Genomic DNA, 26,547 nt, shown 5'->3' with positions numbered 1-26,547 from the left:
TTTATTTTACATAAGCTTGTTTATTCAAAAACGTATTTTCTTTGACAAAGTAACAATTTTGACCAAACACCAAAAAATAATGACAGAAGCATTTTTTTTTTTTTTTACGGCCAACGATTGATTCACCCTTCGCATTTAATTTTCAAAATCTCTGCATTGCTCAAATGACAAACAATCCAAGGGGGGAAAAAATGTACGTTTGAATGGGTGTTTCGATTGGTTGAACACCATCAGTTACAGATATTGGCTGTGACCAGGGTTGTAATGCTCATCCCATGCATATGATACACACAAAAGAACAATGACAAGTTCTACTCTTGTTATGAGACATTTGAATACTCTGTGCGTCACTGTTTTGATAAGCTAAATCGGTAAGGTAAGAGACATTCCTTAACTTTTGCAGAAGAAAAACATTCCTTATGTTTGACCAGGGACGGGCACTACGGATGTAGTTCTAAAGTTTAATACTTGGTTAATGACGAGACCTCAGACAGAATGCAGTACACAGAACTACACCTTGAACAGAGGACTAACGTTTTCTCTGGAGTGGAACAAGTAGTTATTGTACGTAGAGGAGCTGAACTAGTACCAATACTGAAAGAACAGAGACATTTAAATTCAGTCATACTGCTCTGACACATTAATAAACTGTAGGTGTTTTTCCTGTAGATAAATATTACTTGGTTAGGTATAACCTGCTCCTTCGCATGGATAACATTTATTTAGCTAATACACAGATAGTGGCAGCATGGTTATAGTAAGCAACATTAAACCCTATCCATAAAGTTTGGTTAGACAACTAATTCTCAAATAACGGGGTGCTCTTATGACAAACTAAACAAAACCCCTTTCTCCTCTTCAGTTATGAACCTTTAACACCAAAACAACACATCAGCAAAAACACAGCATTATTGCACAACAACAAATAGATAAATACATTTTCATTTTTTTCCCTCACCACCCTCAATGTATTCATAATTTCATTGGCTAATACATTCCTAGAGAGACCGCCTCCAATTTGTCTCATCCAATGGGAATCCTGTGGTGACAAGGGGGAGGCGGTAGAGGTATACCCACCAACTTCATTTCTGTACGGACAGTGTCACCAGACATCTTTGCCTGACTGGGAAGCGGCAACGGGCCGCAGGTTGGGGGGTTTGATCTTGAACACAAAGATGTGCAGGTGAGAGGCGATCTGGTTGCAGACGCTGACGCAGTAGCGCACCAGGTCAAAGATGGACAGGAACTGGAGAGAAACACGATAGAGGATGGATGTCAAATAGTCCATTTAAGGCTCCCTATATACAAAACTGGTTGTTTTTTATTATATGGTCAATCACCTTTTGAATAAATTCCTCTTGAAAAGGTATTTAGTATTTTATTAGGATCCCATTAGCTGCTGCCAAGGCAGCTGCTACTCCAACTGGGGTCAAAAAAAAAAAAACTTCAAATCTAATCTAGGAATCTACATTGTACTGCAAAATAAGTAAAAAGGTGAATCCTAACTCTCATTTAGGTTTCAATTGGCTTGGTACATGCACATGGATGAACCGATTGAGGTGTAGACTTACTAGTGCCACCCAGAGGACCAAGTACTCATCTATGATGCTGTTAAAATACTGGTCCAAGAAGAGCAGCCCTGGACCCAGGTAAGCCAAGTCATGGAGAGACATCTCACTTTTGGTCATATGAGCCACCTGTAAAAAAATATATAAATAAAATAAGGAAAAACAATTAGTCCAATGTTTTTGGACTCTGAGTTGGGATTCAATGCAAGGCGCAGCACACTAACAGACTTTAAGAAAAGTATTTTACTCAAGCTGACAGCTGTATACCAAAACAAGCCAGGCTGCCAATTTGCTGAATAAGGAATCCCAGATTTTAGCTTTAACCCTAAGTTAACACAACTAAAACTGGGCACATTAGGCCAATGTTCCAACATCCACACGAACATACGATTTAGAATGAAGCAAAAGATTGGACATGTTTTCCAAGTGGTATACTAGTGTGGATTTGGAAAGTAACCTGGCTCTTTCAGTGTTTTAATGTTTCAGGCCATCTGCTTCCTCACCACTAGCTTGTTGGTGATCTTGGCCGACACAAACCCAAAGGCCAGGACGTAGAGACAGGGGTGCTTCTCAAACAGCTGGGACGCAGACTTCTTGTAGATCATAATAGCCAGAGTGATAACTGACCCTATGTGGAAGAACGGCGACAGGACACTCGTTCCCTGAGGAAGACGACGGGACATGGATGTCACAATCACTGTACCTAGCTGAAAATGCCACCATTCTTGTCCTTCTCTAAAGTGATCAATAAACTGCAAGGTAAAGTTCTGCAGAGCAGTCAGTGGCTTGGCTGAAACAAATGAAAAAGTCAAGGCATGATAGGCATCCACTGTCACTATTTTATGGAGGCCAAGAAATTAAGAATGCCAAGTGCTGTGGTATTTAAAGAGCGAATGCCACTAAAAAGCAACATCTTGTTTTGAAAATGCCCTATGTGGCATCGTTATGAGTCAGAAAAATGACTACAAAAGTGTAAATAGAATAATTTTGATCAAAGTCAGTCATCCAAAATGGAAATATGATTTTTTGTTGTATTTATTAGGATTCCCAAATACTCTTCCTGGGGTCCAAACAGGAAACAAAACAACAATTAAAATACATAATATAATATACAGAGTGTACAAAACATTAGGAACACCTGCTCTTTCCATGACAGACTGACCAGCTGAATCCAGGTGAAAGCTATTATCCCTTATTGATGTCACCAGTTAAATCCACACCAATATCCTGTTATTAATTTAAGTATTCTGTGTTTGAGTTGACAAACAAACATCCCATTTACAACAACCAAAAAGGCTTGTATCCCGGTTGTAAGATGCCTGGGATATGCTGATTTAAAATGGGATACTGTGGCATGTTTACATCCTATGCGGTTTACTGTTGTTTTTTCGGTCTGCGCAGGCAGTTTCTCATATCATTGGTGTTGTGCGTTTTCATCCGATTGTCAAACAAATCACTTCAAAAAGTATGCTACCTGCGCAGTTCGATACACCATAATACTTTATCTACGTAATCTCCTGTTTCGGCCTCACACTTCAGAAACAGGAGATGGCTTCTCACCCATGAGCCATTCTTGCCATGCCACTTACTTACATAATACAATATGTCTGTCTCTCTTCACAGTCCCTGTTGTGGCATAAGGTGTTATTTTATATGGTTTTGAATCTGGTTTTATTGCTAGCTTGAGTTACCTGGAGTGGCAGAGAGTTCTATGTAGTCATGGAATGAAGGGTACCGTGACAGTTTTCCTTGGGTTGGGTTTATTTTAATCATATCCACATGCCCACAGCTGGCATCACCCAAGTAATCATCAATTAGGAGCATAGCTGCACGCAACCTGATCGTTATGCCCATGGTCAATTTGGTTTGACATTAGATATCCCGATGGGGCAAGTTAGGGACAATCAGTAATGTACATGGGACAATATTTTAAAAGGTCAATAGCTCAACATTTCAATGACTTAAGCTCAACAAAACTAGGAAATGTATATACAAATATTGAAATCATTTAAATGAGACAAAGAAAATATGTGCAACATGAAAAAAATGTTTTATTTACATTCTGTAATTTATTTATGTTCCCCACTATCCCCAACTTTGCCATGGTCGCACACCAGTCAGCTAAAGCTAATTGGCAAAATCATTTGGCTAACTCTTCCCACCTGCGTACACACACACACACGACACCCACATCAAACCACACCCCGAAACCAACTCGCGTTTGAATTCAGCCATGGCCGCTAGCGTTTCTTTAAAAAACTAATCTAAAACGACGCCAAATCAGGAAGTGCAGTCGCCTTTTAAACATTAGAAAAGACTGGCTACAACCAAAAAAAATGCGGTTGACGTTTTTTTTATTAAGCTTGCCACTCTGTACGATATACACTACCATTCAAAAGTTTGGGGTCACTTAGAAATGTCCTTGTTTTTTAAAGAAAAGCACATTTGTCCATTAAAATAATATCACATTGATCAGAAATACAGTGTAGACATTGTTAATGTTATAAATGACTATTGTAGCTGTAAACGACAGATTTTTTTTAATGGAATATCTACAGAGGCCCATTATCAGCAACCATCACTCCTGTGTTCCAATGGCACGTTGTGTTAGCTAATCCAAGTTTATCATTTTAAAAGGCTAATTGATCATTAGAAAACCCTTTTACAATTATGTTAGCACAGCTGAAAACTGTTGTTCTGATTAAAGAAGCAATACAACTGGCCTTCTTTAGACTAGTTGAGTATCTGGAGCATCAGCATTTGTGGGTTCGATTACAGGCTCAAAATTGCCAGAAACAAAGAACTTTCTTGTGAAACTCATCAGTCTATTCTTGTTCTGAGAAATTCCATACGAGAAGTTGCCAAGAAACTGAAGATCTCGTACAACGCTGTGTACTACTCCCTTCACAGAACAGCGCAAACTGGCTCTAACCAGAATAGAAAGAGTGGGAGGCCCCGGTGCACAACTGAGCAAGAGGACAAGTACATTAGAATGTCTAGTTTGAGAAACAGACGCCTCACAAGTTCTCAACTGGCAGCTTCATTAAATAGTACCCGCAAAACACCAGTCTCAATGTCAACAGTGAAGAGCCGACTCAGGGATGCTGGCCTTCTAGGCAGAGTTGAAAAAAAAAAGCCATATCTCAGACTGGCCAATAAAAATAAATGATTAAGATGGGCAAAAGAACACAGACATTGAACAGAGGAAAATTGGAAAAAAGTGCTATGGACAGAGAAATCTAAGTTTGAGGTGTTCGGATCACAAAGAATATTCGTGAGACGCAGAAAAAATGAAAAGATGCTGGAGGAGTGCTTGACGCCATCTGTCAAGCATGTTGGAGGCAATGTGATGGTCTGGGGTGCTTTGGTGGTGGTAAAGTGGGAGATTTGTACAGGGTAAAAGGGATCTTGAAGAAGGAAGGCTATCACTCCATTTTGCAACTCCATGCCATACCCTGTGGACGGCGCTTATTTTGGAGCCAATTTCCTCCTACAAGACAATGACCCAAAGCACAGCTCCAAACAATGCAATAACTATTTAGGGAAGAAGCAGTCAGCTGGTATTCTGTCTATAATGGAGTGGCCAGCATATTCACCGGGATTTCAACCCTATTGAGCTGTTGTGGGAGCAGCTTGACCGTATGGTACGTAAGAAGTGCCCATGAAGCCAATCCAACTTGTGGGAGGTGCTTCAGAAAGCATTGGGTGAAATCTCTTCAGATTACGTCAACAAATTGACAACTAGAATGCCAAAGGTCTGCAAGGCTGTAATTGCTGCAAATGGAGGATTCTTTGACGAAAGCAAAGTTTGAAGGACACAATTATTATTTCAATTAAAAATCATTATTTATAACCTTGTCAACATCTTGACTATATTTCCTATGAATTTTTCAACTAATTTCATGTACGTTTTCATGGAAAACAAGGACATTTCTAAGTGACTCCAAACTTTTGAACGATATTGTATGTATTTAGTAATTGTGATTAAGAGATTAAGATCACTTTACTCGTCAATTGTACACAAAGCCCAACTAAAATTTGACAAAGCCCAGCCGAAAGACACAGGTTGGAGCAAGGGGCCGGCACATTTGGTGCCCATGGATAAGTTGTTGTGGGGGGTTGCCTTGCTCAAAGGTACAATAGTAGGCAATAGCATCTAGGATTTGATACGCGCAACCCTCCATTTGCCAGCTCACTACCCACCAGATTTTTCCCATCAGACCTGGGATTTGCCTTTACCCGATAGGCTACCTGCCGCCACAGGAGGCTGCTAAGGGGAGGATGGCTCATAAGAATGGCTGGAACCGAGCAAATGGAATGGCATCAAACACATGGAAACCATGTGTTTGATACCATTCCACTTATTCTGCTCCAGCCATTACAATGAGCCAGTCCTCCCCAATTAAGGTACCACCAACCTCCTGTAACTGTCACCCATATCATATTACTACCTGTTGAAATAACCAATACAATGAGCAGCAGGACTGTAAACCTTCCTTCCTAGACTAACTAAGTCACCTATCAGCCATACAATTCAACTGGATCCTCGTCAGCAAGGATGGATCACGTCTTACTTACCGCTATGGTGGATCCGTTCTTTCCTACACCTCCCGTGAATATGACCCGGAAGTAGTTGGTGCAGGAAAAGATGGCTCCTGCCACAGTGAGGATGGCTGGAATGATCTTAATCTGGATGTTCACCCCAGGGATCTGTGTGTGTTAGGGAGATTAGTAAGAGCCCTGTTCCAATACTTTCGAAATGCATCCTTCCTACCACCTTTAAGTAAAGACAGATCAGAATTTGTTGGATTTGTGAAAGTAATAGGGCGGTAACGTGGCTTTCACCTATCCAATCACTTATTAGATTTGTGCTTACCTCCAGGAAAGAAGGAAAGGATGCATTTCTGAAGTATTCACACAATCATGAACCAGGACGTGAGTCTGAACACTTCAACCAACATGCCAGATCAAATGCATCAAACTGCAATGCATGTAAATATTAGCATTAGTGTCATTTTTTTCAAATCCAAGCAGTAGAAACAGGCCATAATTTGCTGAATCAAATGGGTTAAATGCATTACCAAGAACTGCCAAAAAGCTGATCCTCCGATGGCAGCCAGCAAATACATGATTATAATGAAGAACTGCACTTCAGTCACATCAATGCTAAACGGGCAGAGAGACAGAGGAATCATGAGCAACCATTAGTGATTTCACATAGCACTCATGAAAAACATGCACATAGCACCCCCTAGCAGGTCCTGCACAAACTGTACCCATTCCTCTTGGTTGTGAATGTGTGTGGAGAACATTTCCCTTGAAAGGCTGAGAGGAACCTGATCTGTAAAAGTATTTAATTTTTTTTCTGTCTGACAACCTACTTAGCGCTTACTTACTCTGTGAAGGGCTTAAATCATATCAAATCATATTGTTAAATAAAATCAACCATACTCCAAGGACATTCATCCCTTGTCGTTGTTCCTGAAAGCCAATCGGATTAGCCAATGTTGATAAGTGAAGTTCCATCAAAATCAGCTGTTAATGTCCTGGTGTCAACGTCAACACGGCTGCTGGTACAGAATGTACTGGGTGAACAAGCTGTCATGACAGACCTATCATTGTTAAAAACAATCAGAATAAACATGTTTAGTTTGAGGTCGAAATATAGCCATTGATCTTAAAGCTTTGCACCAATGGTTGTGGCGGGCCCAAAATGTGTCGTAAATTATAACTGGCCCAAACATTTATGTGAATTCCATCAGCTCTCTGCTTCCTAAAATTATTCCAGTGGTCAACAGAGATGAATGTAATCTAGGATAGCTCACATTTAATCAAATTGAGCCACCTCTATCAAATACCAAATTACAGTATCAAAGCGATGTGAGAACGAATGAAACAGGGTCTATAAGAAAGTTGTCCTATTGCATAAGAATTGTTGGTGTTGGAGATGGAGGCAGTCTGTGCAGGAAGTGGGGCCTGATTGCCTAATGGACACAAAAGGTTATCTTCAACAGGGAAGTCACGCGGATTATGGTCTCGTTTTACCGTTAAGTTCCAGAACCCGGGCCCAAACGTGGCTGTGCACGTCTAACATAGCTACACGATTAGATACTCTGACATCAAATCTGCATACCAGGGAAAAGACAAGGTAGCTCTGTGACATAGCTAGATAGCCAGGTTTTAAGCCCAGTGTCTATGAAATAAACATCTCCCATCTACATGTAGGCCTATGACAAAACAGCATGTGGTTACTAAATGTTCCCATGGTTGCATACATACTAGACAAATACTAAAGACTGCAATTACATAGCCATTTTATTCAAACATTTCAGGACCCGTGTTCATAAAGCGTCTCAGAGTACTGATATAGGATCAGTTTTGCCTTTTTGTTCAGAAAGAATAAGAAGGGGGACCTGGTCCTAGATCAACACTCCTACGCATAGACACTTTATGAATACGGCCCCTGGAACATCAGGCATGATGCTCTTGTCCTCCTGCCTTGTTATTGCCTCCCCCACTCACTCACATGCCAAAGCGCAGGGTGCCTGATACGTAGGTCTGCCAGTGGGCACAGTAGAACATGAACATGCCGGCAAAGCAGCAGAAGAACATCCAGTCGGGGTTAGTGCCAAGCTGGACGGCGATACAGGTACCCAGGACCACAAACACTGAGGGAGGGGCAGAGAAGGAAGTCCGAGAGAGAAAATGAGTGAGTGAGAAAGATTCAAAAGAGGCAGGTATCCTCCAGCCTGAGTGTCAGTCTGTTTGTGCTATCATGCCAACTCCTTCTCACTCATTGTAATGGCACAAATTTGGCTTGACAATGACCGCAATCAATGGGGTTGGCAAGAGCACAAATAAATCTGGGACCAGGCTAAGTATCATCCTTACTGTGCTTAATTGCGTGTGGAAATGAACATGGGTAAAATTGATTTTACTGTGGGTCAAGTACCAGTGACATCAATGGATGCAGAGAGGGAAAGAGAGTGACAGAGAGAGAAAAAAAGTTCAATTACACAAGAAAAAAATATAATACTACACTGAACAAAAATATAAAAACGCAACATGTAAAGTGTTGGTCCTATGTTTCATGAGCTGAAATAAAAGATCCCCGAAATGTTGCATATGCTCAAAAAGCCTATTCTCTACAATTTTGTACACACACATTTGTTTACATCCCTGTTTGTGAGCATTTCTTCTTTGCCAAGATAAATCATACACCTGATAGGTGTGGCATATCAAGAAGCTGATTAAATAGCATGATCATTACACAGATGCACCTTATGCTGGGGACAATAAAAGGCCACTAAAATGTGCAGTTGTGTCACACAATGCCACAGATGTCAGTCAAGTTGAAGGAGTGTGCAATTGGTATGCTGACTGCAGGAATGTCCACCAGAGCTGTTGCCAGAGAATTGAATGTTAATTTCTCTACCATAAGCTGCCTCCAACATCGTTTTAGAGATTTCGTAGTACGGCCAACTGGCCTCACAGCAGTTTGCTGATGTCAATGTTGTGAACAGAGTGCCCCATGGTGGCGGTGGGGTTACGGTATGGGCAATGAACACAATTGCATTTTATCATTGGCAATTTGAATGCACAGAGATTCCGTGATGAGATCCTGAGGCCAATTGTGAGCCAATGCATCTGTGACCAACAGATGCATATTTGTATTCCCAGTCATGTGAAATCCATAGATTAGGGCCTAATTAATTTCATTTCAATTGACTGATTTCCTTATATGAACTGTAACTCAGTAAAATCTTTGAAATTGCTGCATGTTGCGTTTATATTTTTGTTCAGTATAATAATAAAAATGGGACTTTTCAAGGACCCAAAAGTCACTTTACAATTGTAGAAATTAAACAACAAAAAACAGTAGTCAAAACATCAGACTAAACAAAAATATGAACAAAGCGGGGTGGGCTCAAGGAAGGGAAAGAGTGTGATGTAACAGTGTATGGGGAGGGTAGGGTTGGGGTTTGTATACAAACCCAGATAGGGTAAGGGGTAAGATACGAACATGTTTTATGGTAATGGAAAGGGTGAGGGTTTGGGTTAGGTGGTGCTCAATATATGCTTTGCTTGTATGTGGTGGGGCTTTAGGAGGGACTGAAAAATTGTGGACTCGCCGAAGCTCTGGAGCTTCGACCTGAGGACGACAAGGTGAGTGCACGTGTGGGTTGCAGGGGAAGAGGTCTGAGAGGTGTTGGATTCTGGGTAAACTTTTAACATTGAGATATTAAATACTTGACAGATCAGACGCATTGTATATAAAGGAGTGAGACCTGTAGAAAGACAGACTGGCTGTGGAATGTGCTGGGAGAGAGGGAGAGTGTCACGGGAGTGCGATAGGTGATACAAGAGGACATCTGTGGATTAGGCGAAGGAGGGGTTGAGATCAGGAGGTCAAGTCAGATCCTCTGAAGGGAGAAATAATAGTTTATTATCCTGTTACCCTCTTCCTGTCAAACCATAAGATGTAAGGATTGGAGAGAAGGAGAGGTGTCTAAAGTGGAGTATATATATATATATATATATATACACTGTACACACTTGTGATGGTGAGAACATGTTTTGCCTGAATTACAGCTGTAACGACCCTTTGGGAAGAATTAAACTTGGTTAAGCTTCTCTAGTGTCCATGAGTTATTTACTCTGAAAAATGAGAACCTAACAGAGGTAGGGGGGTAAGGTGGTGAAGGGCTTTGTAGGTTAGAAGTAGTATCTTGTAATCAATGCGTTGGGAGACAGGGAGACAGTGGAGTTCACGGATTACAAGGCTGATGTGCTGCACAGGACCCACAGTGTGGGTGAGAAGTCGAGCTGCAGAGTTTTGAACTATTTGGAGCTTATGGAGGGAGTTGAGTTGATGCCGGAGAGTAGCGAGTTGCAATAGTTAAGACTGGAAGAGATTAATGCATGTATGAGGGTTTCAGCGGAGAGGACGGGAGAGATAGGACCTTACTTTGGCAATGTTGCGGAGGTGGATGAATGAGGATTTGACAGTCTGTTTTATGTGGTGCTCAAAGGAGAGGGTGGATTCCAGAATGATGCAGAGTTTGTGGGAAAGACAGTGGTGTCGTCAATGGTGAGGGTGAGGTTGCCAGCTTTGGTAAGGGTGGGTTTGGTGCCTATGAAAAGGAGTTCTGTTTTATCACTGAGCTTGAGGGAGTTTTGTTGTATTCATGTTTTTATTGCAGAGGCAAGAATCAATAATATGGGTCAGAGGTGGGTTGAGGGATTTTGTGCCGAGGTAGATCTGTGTGTCATCAGCATAGCAGTGGAAGTCAAGGTTGAAGTGATGGAGGATCTGACCAAAGGGGGAGGATGTAAATGAGTCTGAGGTGTGGCCACTGACGGGAGATCTAGCGGGTAAGTGGGACAGCAATAGTGAGTAGTTCAGATAGTTCAGACAGAAATGATTAATTAGCATTAAGAAGACAGTACACAAGGATAGTGGTCATGGAGAAGGATGATTTGTACCCCAATTAGTATACTGATCAATTGTTTGGTCGTTTGGCTGTTGGTTGACCGAGATTGTTTTAGTCGAGCAGGAACAAATTACACACACACACACACACACAGGGTCAAAAGTTTTAGAACACATTTTTTACATTTTTGTCATTTAGCAGACGCTCTTATCCAGAGCGACTTACAGTAGTGAATGCATACATTTCATTTCGTGCATGTTTTTTTTTTGTACTGGCCCCCCGTGGGAGTCGAACCCACAACCCTGGCGTTGCACACACCATGCTGGCGTTGCAAACACCATGCTCTACCAACTGAGCCACAGGGAAGGCCTGCTCTTTCAAGAGTTTCTTTATTTTTACAAATTTCTACATTGTAGAATAATAGTGAAGACATCAAAACTATGAAATAACACATATGGGATCATGTAGTAACCAATTTTTTTTTTTTAAACAATTCAAAATATATTTTATATTTGAGATTCTTCAAATAGCCACCCTTTGCCTTGATTACAGCTTTGCACACTCTTGGCATTCTCTCAACCAGCTTCATGAGGTAGTCACTGTAATGCATTTCAATTAACAGGTCTGCCTTCTTAAAGTTAATTTGTGTAATTTCTTTCCTTCTTAATGTGTTTGAGCCATTCAGTTGTGTTGTGACAAGGTAGGGGGGTATACAGAAGATAGCCCTATTTGGTAAAGACCAAGTCCATATTATGGCGAGAACAGCTCAAATAAGCAATGAGAAATGACAGTCCATCATTACTTTAAAGACATGAAGGTCAGTAAATACAGACCATTTCAAGGACTTTGATAGTTTCTTCAAGTGCAGTCGCAAAAACCATCAAGCGCTATGATGAAACTGGCTCTCATGAAGACTGCCACAGGAATGGAAGACCCAGAGTTACATCTGCTGCAGAGGATAAGTGCATTAGTTACCAGCCTCAAAAATTGCAGCCGAAATAAATGCATCAGAGTTCAAGTAACAGACACATCTCAACATCATGTCTTCTGATCCCTCCTGTCTCAGCCTCCAGTATTTATGCTGCAGTAGTTTGTGTCGGGGGGCTAGGGTCAGTCTGTTACATCTGGAGTATTTCTCTTGTCTTATCCGGTGTCCTGTGTGAATTTAAATATGCTCTCTCTAATTCTCTCTTTCTCTCGGAGGACCTGAGCCCTAGGACCATGCCTCAGGACTACCTGGTATGATGACTCCTTGCTGTCCCCAGTCCACCTGGCCGTGCTGCTGCTCCAGTTTCAACTGTTCTGCCTGTGGCTATGGAACCCTGACCTGTTCACCGGACGTGCTTGTTGCACCCTCGACAACTACTATGATAATTATTATTTGACCATGCTGGTCATTTATGAACATTTTAACATTTTAACATTTTGACCATGTTCTGTTATAATATCCACCCTGCACAGCCAGAAGAGGACTGGCCACCCCTCATAGCCTGGTTCCTCTCTAGGTTTCTTCCTAGGTTTTTGGCCTTTCTAGGGAGTTTTTCCTAGGGAGTTTTTCCTAGCCACCGTGCTTCTTTCACATGCTTTGCTTGCTGTTTGGGGTTTTAGGCTGGGTTTCTGTACAGCACTTTGAGAATATCAGCTGATGTACGAAGGGCTATATAAAAATAAATTTGATTTGATCAACTGTTCAGAGGAGACTGCATGAATCAGGCGTTCATGGTTGAATTGCTACAAAGAAAAGGGTACTAAAAGAACACCAATAAGAAGATGATACTTGCTTGGGCCAAGAAACATGAGCAATGGACATTAGACTGGTGGAAATTTGTCCTTTGGTTTGGAGTCCAAATTGGAGAATTTTGGTTCCAACCGCCATGTCTTTGTGAGATGCGGTGTGGGTGAACGGATGATCTCCGCATGTTTATTTCCCACCGTAAAGCATGGAGGACGAGGTGTTATGGGGTGGGGGTGCTTTGCTGGTGACACTGTCTGTGATTTAACCAGCATGGCTACCACAACATTCTGCAGCGATAGGTCATCCCATCTGGTTTGGGCTTTGTCCCACTATCATTTGTTTTTTAACAGGACAATGACCCAACACACCATCAGGCTGTGTAAGGGCTATTTTACCAAGAAGGAGAGTGATGGAGTGCTGCATCAGATGACCTGGCCTCCACAATCCCCCGACCTCAACCAAATTGAGATGGTTTGGGATGAGTCGGACCGCAAAAGCAGCCAACAAGTGCTCAGCATATGTGGGAACTCCTTCAAGACTGTTGGAAAAGCATTCCAGGTGAAGCTGGTTGAGAGAATGCCAAGAGCGTGCAAAGCTGTCATCAAGGCAAAGGGTGGCTATTTGAAGAATCTCAAATAAAATAATTTTATATTTGTTTAACACTTTCTTGGTTACTACATGATTCCATATGCGTTATTTCATAGTTTTGCGGTCTTCACTATTATTCTACAATGTAGAAAATAGTAAAAATTAAGAAAAACCCTTGAATAAATAAGTAGGTGTTCTAAAACTTTGGACCGGTATTATGTAATGTATAACACCTACTTATTTATTCAAGGGTTTTTCTTAATTTTTACTATTTTCCACAAACACACTGCCAGTCAAAAGTTTGGACACAAACTGTATAAACACAAACTCACTTCCTTGACAACAGCTCTGCATTGCTCCGCGAAGCGCAAGAAGTATGAATGCCCTGACTTCTGCTGAGGCCATATCACCGTAAATGTTGCATGGACAACGCATACGTCGGATTGACCATTCACCCAGATGCACAATGCTCTTCTCTCCAGAATGCACTCTCTCCCAACAATTTGTGCACATTCATTTTTTCATAACTTCATTTTGTGAATTGTTTGCGTTTGTGATTGTTAGTGTATATCAATTCCCCATTACATTTCAACTGGAAGTACATTTACCATCAATTCCTATCATTTCTGATCTACAATGTTTGTTACTTTGGTTACGGTCATTTCTTTTAATGCATTCAATATTATTCCAGTCTTCCTGTTCTCATTGTCGGAGTGGACACATTGTTTGCAGAGTGCACAACCTATCCTACACTTCGATAAAAAAAGTTGGTTTATTTAATTCCATTTACGAGTTCTGTCAAATTTAGTCATTGTCTTTTGTTTGGAGCTCTCCTGTCAATGTTGAGTAAGGATGTGCCCATTTGGGGATCTGATAGTATTTCTGATTGGCTTAACGCACCACCACTAATGACCTGTGGAGCATCTCAAAGTAATGTGGTTTTCTTCAAGCAAACAAAGTCCGTTTTTACATCCATTGAGAATTCCAATAGTTCCTCAATGTATTTTAAAAATCTTTCCAGCTCTCTCCCTTTCGATAACCACTCAGCGTGAAAGGGAAAAATATCATGCTCCGATACAGTGGATACGTCATAAAATAATTTGGTAAGTTAGGATCACCACTTTATTTTAAGAATGTGAAATGTCAGAATAATAGAGAGAACAATTTCAGCTTTTATTTCTTTCATCACATTCCCAGTGGGTCAGAAGTTTACATACACTCAATTAGTATTTGGTAGCATTGCCTTTAAATTGTTTAACTTGGGTCAAACGTTCCAGGTAGCATTCCACAAGCCTCCCACAATAAGTTGGGTGAATTTTGGCCCATTCCTCATGACAGAGCTGGTGTAACTGAGTCAGGTTTGTAGGTCTCCTTGCTCGCACACGCTTTTTCAGTTCTGCCCACAAATTTTTCATGGGATTGAGGTCAGGGCTTTCCGATGGCCACTCCAATACCTTGACTTTGTCCTTAAAAACCTCTTACATCTAGACGTTCCGCTAGCGGAACACCGCTCCAATATCCAATGATTGGGCGTGGCGCGAAATACAAACTCCTCGAAAATCCGAAAACTTCAATTTTTCAAACATATGACTATTTTACATCATTTTAAAGACAAGACTCTCCTTTATCTAACCACACTGTCCGATTTCAAAAAGGCTTTACACCGAAAGCAAAACATTAGATTATGTCAGGAGAGTACCCAGCCAGAAATAATCAGACACCCATTTTTCAAGCTAGCATATAATGTCACAAAAAACAAAACCACAGCTAAATGCAGCACTAACCTTTGATGATCTTCATCAGATGACACTCCTAGGACATTATGTTATACAATACATGCATGTTTTGTTCAATCAAGTTCATATTTATATATAAAAAAAAGCTTTTTACATTAGCATGTGACGTTCAGAACTAGCATTCCCACCGAACACTTCTGGTGAATTTACGAAATTACTCACGATAAACGTTCACAAAAAACATAATTATTTTAAGAATTATAGATACAGAACTCCTTTATGCAATCGCGGTGTCCGATTTCAAAATAGCTTTTCAGTGAAAGCACATTTTGCAATATTCTGAGTAGATAGCTCGCCATCACGGGCTAGCTATTTTGACACCCACCAAGTTTGGTACTCACCAAACTCAGATTTACTATAAGAAAAATTGGATTACCTTTGCTGTTCTTCGTCAGAATGCACTCCCAGGACTTCTACTTCAACAACAAATGTTGGTTTGGTTCCAAATAATCCATAGTTCTATCCAAATAGCGGCGTTTTGTTCTTGCGTTCAAGACACTATCCGAAGGGTAACGAAGGGTGACGCGCGGAGGCGTATCGTGACAAATTTCAAAATATTCCATTACCGTACTTCGAAGCATGTCAAACGCTGTTTAAAATCAATTTTTATGCGATTTTTCTCGTAAAATAGCGATAATATTCCGACCGGGAGTCGTTGTTTTCGTTCAAAGACTGATAATCTAAAATGGACTCTTCATGTGCACGCGCGCACCCGTCTCATTGTTCTCAGATCGACCACTATCCAAATGCGCTACTGTTTTTCAGCCATGGACAGCAAAGTCATCATTCAACGTTCTGGCGCCTTCTGAGAGCCTATGGGAGCCTTATAAAGTGTCACGTTACAGCAGAGATCCTTTGTTTTGGATAGAGATGACAAAGAAGCCCAAAAAATGGTCAGACAGGGTACTTCCTGTACAGAATCTTCTCAGGTTTTGGCCTGCCATTTGAGTTCTGTTATACTCACAGACACCATTCAAACAGTTTTAGAAACTTCGGAGTGTTTTCTATCCAAAGCTACTAATTATATGCATATTCTAGTTTCTGGGCAGGAGTAATAACCAGATTAAATCGGGTACGTTTTTTATCCGGCCGTGAAAATACTGCCCCCTATCCATAACAAGTTAAGCCATTTTGCCACAACTTTGGAAGTATGCTTGGGGTCATTGTCCATTTGGAAGACCCATTTGCGACCAAGCTTTAACTTCCTGACTGATGTCTTGAGATGCTGCTTCAATATATCCACATAATTTTCCTTCCTCGTGATGCCATCTATTTTGTGAAGTCCACCAGTTGCTCCTGCAACAAAGCACCCCCACAACATGATGCTGTCACCCCCGTGCTTCACGGTTGGGATGGTGTTCTTCGGCTTGCCAGCCTCCCCCTTTTTCCTCCAAACATAATGATGGTCATTATGGCCAAACAGTTCTATTTTTGTTTCATCAGACCAGAGGACATTTCTCCAAAAAGTCCAATCTTTGTCCCCATGTGCAGTTGCAAACCGCTGTCTGGCTTTTTTATGGCGGTTTTGGAGCAGTGGCTTCTTCCTTGCTGAGCAGCCTTTCAGTTTATGTCGATATAGGACTCGTTTTACTGTGGATATAGATACTTTTGTACCTGTTTCCTCCAGCATCTTCACAAGGTCCTTGTTGTTCTGGGATTGATTTGCACTTTTCGCACCAAAGTACGTTCATCTCTAGGAGATAGAATGCGTTGCCTTCCTGAGCGGTATGACGGCTGCGTGGTCCCATGGTGTTTATACTTGCGTTGTTGTTTGTACAGATGAATGTGGTACCTTCAGGCATTTGGAAATTGCTCCCAAGGATGAACCAGACTTGTGGAGGTCTACATTTTTTTTCTTCTGATGTCTTGGTTGATTTCTTTTGATATACCATGATGTCAAGCAAAGAGGCATTGAGTTTGAAGGTAAGCCCTGAAATTCATCCACAGGTACACCTCCAATTAACTCAAATTATGTCAATTAGCCTATCAGAAGCTTCTAAAGCCATGACATCATTTTCTGGAATTCTCCAAGCTGTTTAAAGGCACAGTCAACTTAGTGTATGTAAACTTCTGACCCACTGGAATTGTGATACAGTGAATTATAAGTGAAATCTGTCTGTAAACAATTGTTGGAAAAATGACTTGTGTCATGCACAAAGTAGATGTCCTAACCAACTTGCCAAAACTATAGTTTGTTAACAAGAAATTTGTGGAGTGGATGAAAAACTAGTTTTAATGACTCCAACCTAAGTGTATGTAAACTTCCGACTTCAACTGTAAGCGTTTGTTGTTTATGTCTGTCAGTGTGTTATGTCTACATCTCTGTCTTAGAGCGCGTGTTTGTAGGAGTCTTAGTGCATTTTGTACTGTCCTTTGTAGTCTGAGTGTGTTGTGTATGTTTGTTTGAAACTGTATACACACGCTCCAACACACACACACACCTACCTGTCGAGAGGGAGTCACAACCATGGTCAAAGAGCTCTCCCAGTGGGGTGCTGTTATTGGTGCGCCGTGCTTGCTTCCCATCAATGGCGTCCAGTGATTGGTAGATGAAGAGGCCCACTGCACAAGACAGGTATGCCCACAGAGGTGCCTGAAAGGGAAAGGGCACAAACATTCAACATCATAAATGAGGCAGCTCTCTATGGCATCAAAAACTTTCACAATAATATTATTAGTCTAGTGCTCGTCGACATTCACAGAAAAGCATGGGTTCGGCCTTTATGAACGTAATTTCCATGTTTGAGTAACATGATTACATTGGTCATTTAGCAGAAGCTCTTATCCAGAGTGACTTACAGTCAATGCACTCAACTAAGGTAGGTAAGACAACCACATATCACATTTATTGCAAGTAAAACACTTTCATTAAAAAAAGCAGCTATCAGCAAAATCAGTGCTAGTAAGAAAAGACAAGTATGTGGGGTTGCTATGGGTTCAACCAAGGTGCTCTTTGATGTCACTTAATTGGCCTGTTTTCTTTAAAGAGAACACGGTTGGGTTGTTGGTGCTGGGTTATTGAGATACTGTATTACCCAGCGGGTCAGATCAAAAGACTGGAGGCGTAGTTTAGTAGCCACGTGGCTTTTAGATAGTTATTTTTAACCACTCATGAGAGTAAATGTCATTCTTGTTCATCTGTTCTGTTATCACAAGTTAAGTTTGAACAATTTCATTTTTGTTGCTTCAAATGAGGCTTAGAGTAGTGTATGAGTTCTCAAAACGCCTATGCAAAGCCCATTGTTGGGATAGATACCACCATATTATACTACATAATAAATCATCTTAAAATTCTAGAAGAATGTGTCAAATGCAAAACTTGCAGCATATGGGTAATTCCACGGTAACAAAATGACGCTGAAACTCAGATTTTCACTTTAAAAGTATACCAAACAAAAAACATTGATTGTATGGTTTGTTTTAACTTAGCAATCTATGCACAAAGACAACTTTTAAAAATGTCCAATGTAAATTTTTACAAAAACACATTTCAAACCAAAGAATGTAAAGATGTAAAGTTTGGTAACAGAATGATGTTAAAATCTCCCTCCGTTTATGTGACCATGTTTTCCAAAAACGTAAATATCTACTCTGAATTATTATTAAAATTGTCTGCAGAAAGAAATGGGGTGTCAGCTATGATAAGACACCTTGAGTTTGAAAACTACAGCAAGTGAAGTGGATTAACCTCCAGCAACAGAGTCATGGTAACAGAAAGACATCATGGTCCCTGATCTGTACTATACAGAAATGTATAATTATGAATGCAATTCTCTTCATGGTCATGTATACTGAACAATATATGCATTTTATATGGCGCTTTTCATACAGAATCTCAAAGTCGCTTTAAAACAACTAAAATGTAGGGAGCTGCTCCCTCCGTCCACTCAGACTGACCATCAGATGCAGGCCATCGGTCCAGTAAAAAAACGCAAATTATTATGCTCACTCAGCTGTGCCTCACAATACAACAATTTACACTACATGACCAAAAGTATGTGGACACCTGCTCGTCGAGCATCTCATTCCAAAATCATGCGGGACCACCTCTATATTAATGCCCCTTTGCTGCCATAACAGCCTCCATTCTTCTGGGAAGGCTTTCCACAAGATGTTGGAACATTGCTGCGGGGACTTCAGCCACATGAGCATTAGCGAGGTCGGGCACTGATGTTGGGCGATTAGGCCTGGCTCAGTCGGCGTTCCAATTCATCCCAAAGGTGTTCGATGGGGTTGAGGTTAGGGCTCTGTGCAGGCCAGTCAAGTTCTTCCACACTGATCTCGACAAACCATTTCTGTATGGACCTTGCTTTGTGCATGGGGTCATTGTCATACTGAAACAGGAAAGGGCTTTCCCCAAATGGTTGCCACAAAGTTAGAAGCACAGAATCATCTAGAATGTCAATGTATGCTGTAGCGTTACGATTTCCCGTCACTGGAACTAAGGGGCCTAGCTCGAAACATGAAAAACATCCCCACACCATTATTCCTCCTCCACCAAACTTTACTGTTGGCACTAAGCATTGGGGTACGTAGAGTTCCCCTGGCATCTGCCAAACCCAGATTTGTCTGTCGGACTGCCAGATGGTGAAACATGATTCATCACTCCAGAGAGAGCGTTTCAGAATTCACCAATTAGTTTTCCATGCGGACAAATTTAAGGCAAAGAAACCGTAAATGACTTGGTAATAGGAAATAAAAATCTATTTAGGATTGACCAATGTAGATATTTTCAAATACAGGTAAAATTGATTTGAAATCTTTTGGACATCAAAGCAATCTTTAGGGAATCCTATTTGAGTCAGAAAATGATATTCATACGATAGGTAAGCTATTTCATACAGTTGAAGTCGGAAGTTTACATACAACTTAGCCAAATATATTTAAACTCAGTTTTTCACAATTCCTGACATTTCACCCAAGTTAAAATTCCCTGTCTTAGGTTAGCTAGGATCACCACTTTATTTTAAAAATGTGAAATGTCAGAATAATAGTAGAGAGAATTATTTATTTCAGCTTTTATTTCTTTCATCACATTCCCAGCTGGTCAGAAGTTTACATACACTCAATTAGTATTTGGTAGCATTGCCTTTAAATTGTTTAACTTGGGTCAAACGTTCCAGGTAGCCTTCCACACGCTTCCCACAATAAGTTGGGTGAATTTTGGCCCATTCCTCCTGACAAAGCTGGTGTAACTGAGTCAGGCTTGTAGGCCTCCTTGCTCGCACACACTTTTTCAGTCTGCCCACACATTTTCTATAGGGTTGAGGTCAGGACTTTCCGATGGCCACTCCAATACCTTGACTTTGTTGTCCTTAAGCCATTTTGCCACAACTTTGGAAGTATGCTTGGGGTCATTGTCCATTTGGAAGACCCATTTGCGACCAAGCTTTAACTTCCAGACTGATGTCTTGAGATGTTGCTTCAATATATCCACATAATTTTCCGTCCTCATGACGCTATCTATTTTGTGAAATGCACCAGTCCCTCCTGCAGCAAAGCACCTCCACAACATGATGCTGCCACCCTTGTGCTTCACGGTTAGGATGGTGTTCTTCACCTTGCAAGCGTCCCCCTTTTTCCTCCAAACATAACGATGGTCATTATGGCCAAACAGTTCTATTTTTGTTTCATCAGACCAGAGGACATTTCTCCAAAAAGTACAAACTTTGTCCCCATGTGCAGTTGCAAACCGCTGTCTGGCTTTTTTATGGCGGTTTTGGAGCAGTGGCTTCTCCCTTGCTGAGCGGCCTTTCAGTTTATGTTGATAAAGGACTTGTTTTACTGTGGATATCGATACTTTTGTACCTGTTTCTTCCAGCATCTTCACATGGTCCTTTGCTGTTGTTCTGGGATTGATTTGCAGTTTTCGCTCATCTCTAGGAGACAGAACGTGTCTCCTTCCTGAGCGGTATGATGGCTGCGTGGTCTCATGGTGTTTATACTTGCGTACTATTGTTTGTACAGATGAACGTGGTATCTTCAGGTGTTTGGAAATTGCTCTCAAGGATGAACCAGACTTGTGGAGGTCTACAATTTTTCTGATGTCTTGGCTGATTTCTTTTGATTTTCCCATGATGTCAAGCAAAGAGGCACTGAGTTTGAAGGTAGGCCTTGAAATACATCCACAGGTACACCTCCAATTGACTCAAATGATGTCAATTAGCCTATCAGAAGCTTCTAAAGCCATGACGTCATTTTCTGGAATTTTCCAAGCTGTTTAAAGGCAGTCAACTTAGTGTATGTAAACTCCTGACCCACTGGAATTGTGATACAGGGAATTATGAGTGAAATAATCTGTCTGTAAACAATTGTTGGAAAAATTACATGCCAAAACAATAGTTTGTTAACTTCAACTTCAGGAGGCTGAAGAAATTTGGCTTGTCACCTAAAATACACAAACTTTTACAGATGCACAATCGAGAGCATCCTGTCGGGCTGTGTCACCGCCTGGTACGGCAACTGCACCGCCCTCAACCGCAAGGCTCTCCAGAGGGTAGTGGGGGCAAACTACCTGCCGAACAGGACACCTACAGCACCCGATGTCACAGGAAGACCAAAAAGATCATCAAGGACAACAACCACCCGAGCCACTGCCTGTTCACCCCGCTATTATCCAGAAGGTGAGGTCAGTACAGGTGGATCAAAGCTGGGACCGAAAGACTTAAAAACAGCTTCTATCTCAAGGCCTTCGCCATCACTAACATAGAGAGGCTGCTGTCAGCATAGACTCAAATCTTGGGCCACTTTAATAAATTGACTTATTAAAAGGTATCACTAGTCACCTTATAATGCCACTTTAATCATGTTTACATTTCCTACATTACTCATCTCATATGTATATACTGTTCTTTACCATCTATTGCATCTTGCCTATGCCGCACGGCCATCGCTCATCCATATATTTATATGTACATATTCTGATTCATCCCTTACATTTGTGTGTATAAGGAAGTTGTGAATTTGTTAGATATTACTGCATTGTCGGAACTAGAAGCACAAGCATTTCATTACACTCGCAATAAAATTTAATCTGCTAACAATGTGTATGTGACCAATTAAATTTGATAGTTGCGTGATTGTGTTCAGATTGATAGATAGGATAGCCTGAACATGGGAAAGTTAATATGGTGTGTCTAGCTTTAACGGTTCAAGAGTTAGTTTATGCAAATGTGTGCAAATTGTTATTTTATAAAGATTTTAAAGACGTTCAAGTTAGGATAGCCTGAATGTTTTAAAGTTAGTCTTGTAGCTTAATTGGCCAAGGAACAGGATTCTCAGTATTCCTATGGTTCTCATTCAAACCCATGTTCATTTATTCATATTTAAAATGGTTGTAGTTCAAAAAGTATACATAGCATCAAAAATCCTTTGACAAGCAATCTAAATTGGGACAGTCTGAACGTTTCAACGTTGGTTTGGAGTTGATAGCTTAAAAATGGTGACAGAGGAGATTTGTTGAATTTTGTGGGTTTACCAATCTCCTCTGTCACCTTTTTAAGCTATCAACTCCAAACCAACGTCGAAACATTCAGACTGCCCCTACTTAGACTGGTAAAACAACCAAATTCAACCAAAGTTGGGGCAGTATGGACATTTGAAAAGTTAGTTTCGTTTAAATAACTTAAATCGTTTAAGCTCTAGAGCAGGCGGGATAAATATAGTTATAAAACTAGAAAAGTACATTTCCTAAAGGAAAGGTGGTACGCTTGCTTGCTTGTGAAATATCGATTGATAAGATGGGATAGTCTGAACATGTGAAAGTTGGTTTGGCAAACTCGAGCTTGAACAGTTACTGTTGGTGATTTATGCAAATGTATGCCAATATATATATATAGTTCATAAAGGTTTTAGAGAATTTTAAGTTAGGCTCGGCTGAACCTTTTTTTTGGTATCTGTATTCTCAGTCATGTGAAATCCATAGATTAGGGCCTAATGAATTTATTTCAATTGACTGATTTCCTTATATGAACTTTGAAATTGTTCCATTTATGTTTTGTTCAGTATAGCTAGTGACAAATTTTACTAGCTAGTGTCCAATCCTTGCCTCAAGTTCTTCTGAAATTGCATTGGAGTAGAGGATCTAAGGTCCCTCCCTTTGACCTCCTCCTCTAACGAGCCTTGAGAGAAATTGAGGAAACTAGGATGGAGGAAGGGAGGATTTGACAGCTAGTAACATTTTCAGACACAGCCAAGGGAGTGACATTTAAGTTACAGTTTGTGACATTCTGGTGTTTTACCGCAACAGTGTTCATCAAAGACTGTTACTGTAAACTGGTTTAGAATACAGTTCTCACATACAGACAATGTGGATAGTATTAGGCTATGTAGCATACTTATCTAGAAAAAAGTGCAGTAAACATTGGCAAAACAATCATATCTCGCCATTGGCTCCAAATGGGTAGGCTATATCTGACAATCAATACTTTTCAATCAAGAAATTCTAAAGGCCCTCATCTTTTCTCAATGTCCTGTCAGTAGTGTACATTAGTCGTACAGCTGTGACAACAAACATTGACCTACTATTCCATGGTTATTACTTAGTAGCAATAACGGTTCAATAATTAATATGTGGGTGCTCAGTGGGAGGGAGGGTCACGTGATAGACTGTGTGAAAAGGCCCCAACGTTAAATTCTTCCCCTTGGCCTAGAATTCCCAGCGGTGCCCCTGCACCTACCTGTTCAGTGGCAGTGGGGCAGTAGTACACCAACACCAATGTGGTGAGGATGTTTGTGGCCAAGCCCACGATAGTGATGAGGTTGGGGGCTATCCATGCCGGCACACGCGCCACTAGCCACTCCCAGTAGTGCTGCATGAAGGGCTCCAGAAGGGAGTGGCCTGCACTGCTATACCTGTGCTCCTCCAACTTCTTCAGCTGGTGGCGCGACAGCGGCGGAGCCGGCAGCTGGATCAGCTTACTCAGGACACAGGAGCTCCCTCCACCACTGCATGTTGTGGTTGGGCCTGCAGTGGTGGTTGGCCTGTAGGATGGGTCCATTCTCTGGTCCTGAGGGATCCATGTCGTTGTCCCCCCTGCCCCCTGGGCTTCCTTCACCGCCCGGGTCCGTGGAGCTCTTTGACCAGTGTTGTTACTCATGGAGGAAGCCGAAACCACACTTCATGTGGCGCCCACTCTGCCTACGACTGCCTCCACCCTGGTACTATTCAGGGAATCCACAGTGGGGCAACAACCGTTTTCCTGGGCTGGGCCCTTATGAGGAGAGAGAGTTATTTTTTACTTGACAGTATGTTTTGGTGAGCACAATTAGACTATGGAAACATGCTGGGCACAAGCTGCAGAGGGAGGGCTGGTAAAAAAATAAACTCCTAAACCATACATGCATATCACAAGTTTCCTGATAGATTGTGCTGATATTACAAACAGCAGTCAGTGAGACAAAGTAAATAAATGCAAGGCTTGCATTATAGCTAAAGCATTGGATTAGCATTGAAGGGAACATACTTAGGGCAGACATTTTAAGTCTACCTATAGTGAATAGTAACCAAATCATGTCTACAAAAAAAGCCATTCAAAAGCAATGTTAAATAGCTAGGAAGTTCATGTCATGTTGCCCTATGCAATCATAGTAGTTAGCAACAAAATCAACTGCTCAACTAGCTAGCTTGCTGGCTATCAATATATGTAGCTAACTAAACATATAATAGATTGTCAACACCATACAATCATGATCATGAAAAGCTGAGACAAGTTGACAAGCAGTCGTCCTTCGGAAATCTCTTACCTTGATGCTTGATTCGATGCGGAAGCGATGGCCTCTATCGTGGTCTGCCTGAGAGCTAGTGTGCTAATTTAACTATGCGGCAACATCGGACTCTTTTGTCAGTTTAGATGTAACTAACAAGTGTATGGACTAGCCGCAGGAGTCTAATTCCCGCACAAATTAGTCTAGTTCCCAACGAGCTATGAGCTGTTTTTGTGGTTATAGCGGAGAGATATTTAAGAAAAGCGGAGCGATATTTGACAGGGAATAGGGATATCCCACTTCCGTCGCACAATAGGCCTTTCACTTGGAAAACGTTTCACTAAGGCGAGTGGGGGGAATCTTAGCTACGGGTGCATCAAAAGCCTTTTCCGGTCAAAATAAATATATATGAAATAATATATACTTTTGCAGGAGGAAAAGAAGGCTTGGTACTCACCTTCCTTAATGTAATTAATAGTGCACTTTTTATCCTTGATACATACACCATCTAATAGAATGCTGAAACTGAATTCCACATTCCTCTTTTTTTTATCTGACGTACTTTACTTGCATAAAACATTCGACATATATATATATATATATATATATATATATATATATATATATATATATATATATATATATATATATATATATACTTTACTCGAATGTTTTATGCGAGTAAAGTACGTCAGAAAAAAAAATGAATGCCATATTGGAATAGATCATGCTAAACGAGGTCGGAATGTTATTATATAAATTCAACAGAAGACAATAATTTGTTAAATACATCCAGGGTGATTTAGAATTGCATTGGAGCATACTTATTTCACTGCCTTATGGAGCAATGGCATGGGGTGTCAGTGACACACAGAGAAACTCAGCATCGTAGCACTTACTTTTCTTTAACTAGGCAAGTCAGTTTAGTTCTTATTCAGGGTTAACTGCCTTGTTCACGGGCTGAACGATAGATTTAACCTCGTCAGCTCGGGGATTCGATCTTGCAACCTTCCAGTTACAAATCCAACGCTCTAACCACTAGGCAACCTGCCGCCCCTCTTATTGTGGGACTCTGAAACCACTGTGAATTGAGCCACATTTATTGTACCAGTCAACCTACTATGTATATTGAACACTATTCCAGAGGAAAAACAATACAACGTGAATGTTTTGGAGCCTGCTAACTCTTGAGGGGTTCTGAGTAGGCTGCTACCCCATTTCATTGTTCCCCAATCGTTAGGTAAGGCTGTACAGTACAATATGAATGTCAATACGCACAATAGGCTGACTGGGGAGATGATATCCCACAGTCAAAGTCCCGCAATAAGAGCTACGACGCAAATATTTCCGTAAACTCTTCAAAGTTCTCTGTGTGCCACCAAGTAGACTGATACCGCATTTCATTGCTTCACATTCCAACCTTGTTTAACATCGTCTAGTCTAAATATGGCATGATTCCACCAATTGTAACCTTCTGCATCACTTTCAAAGGAGGTACTTTTATTTTGAAGGCAAACCACAAATTCCACAATTGTGACTAATCCTTATTGTGGCTAGCTTCACAACACATAACCCGGTCCGGTCGAGCCTCACTAGCCAGATGAAGCTAAATGGCTGCTTATAACGTTAGCTTTAGGCAACAGGGTTAAGTAGCTGGCTAGCTCTTTATTTTCATGAACTGAAGTTAAATTTCAATAGGCGAACAACAAGTGGCTACCTAG

The 26,547-nt window shown here is 41.0% G+C and overlaps 1 protein-coding gene across 2 annotated transcripts; it reads right to left on the bottom strand.

Annotated features, from left to right (window-relative positions):
* On the bottom strand, nt 1-25,169 carry LOC106566938 (choline/ethanolaminephosphotransferase 1). Of its 2 annotated transcripts, XM_014135600.3 has the most exons (9): nt 24,866-25,168; nt 23,800-24,333; nt 17,567-17,714; nt 8,095-8,236; nt 6,650-6,734; nt 6,147-6,278; nt 2,072-2,230; nt 1,572-1,697; nt 1-1,246 (listed from the first exon to the last, which is right to left on the bottom strand). In XM_014135600.3, the coding sequence occupies exons 2-9, from the start codon at nt 24,217-24,219 to the stop codon at nt 1,103-1,105; spliced, it is 1,356 nt and encodes a 451-aa protein (XP_013991075.1). In that variant the 5' UTR covers nt 24,220-24,333; nt 24,866-25,168; the 3' UTR covers nt 1-1,102. The 2 variants fall into 2 exon arrangements, with proteins under 2 accessions (XP_013991075.1, XP_045549302.1); XM_045693346.2 differs by lacking the exon at nt 2,072-2,230 and having other exon boundaries at nt 24,866-25,169.
* Between the last annotated feature and the right edge of the window lie 1,378 nt (nt 25,170-26,547).

This window comes from Salmo salar, chromosome 13 (assembly GCF_965601325.2).
Source record: "Salmo salar chromosome 13, fSalSal1, whole genome shotgun sequence".
In the NCBI taxonomy this organism is placed as follows: Eukaryota; Metazoa; Chordata; class Actinopteri; order Salmoniformes; family Salmonidae; genus Salmo; species Salmo salar.
The sequence above is the reverse complement of the archived record's forward strand: the minus strand, read 5'-3'. Positions and strand labels throughout refer to the sequence as shown.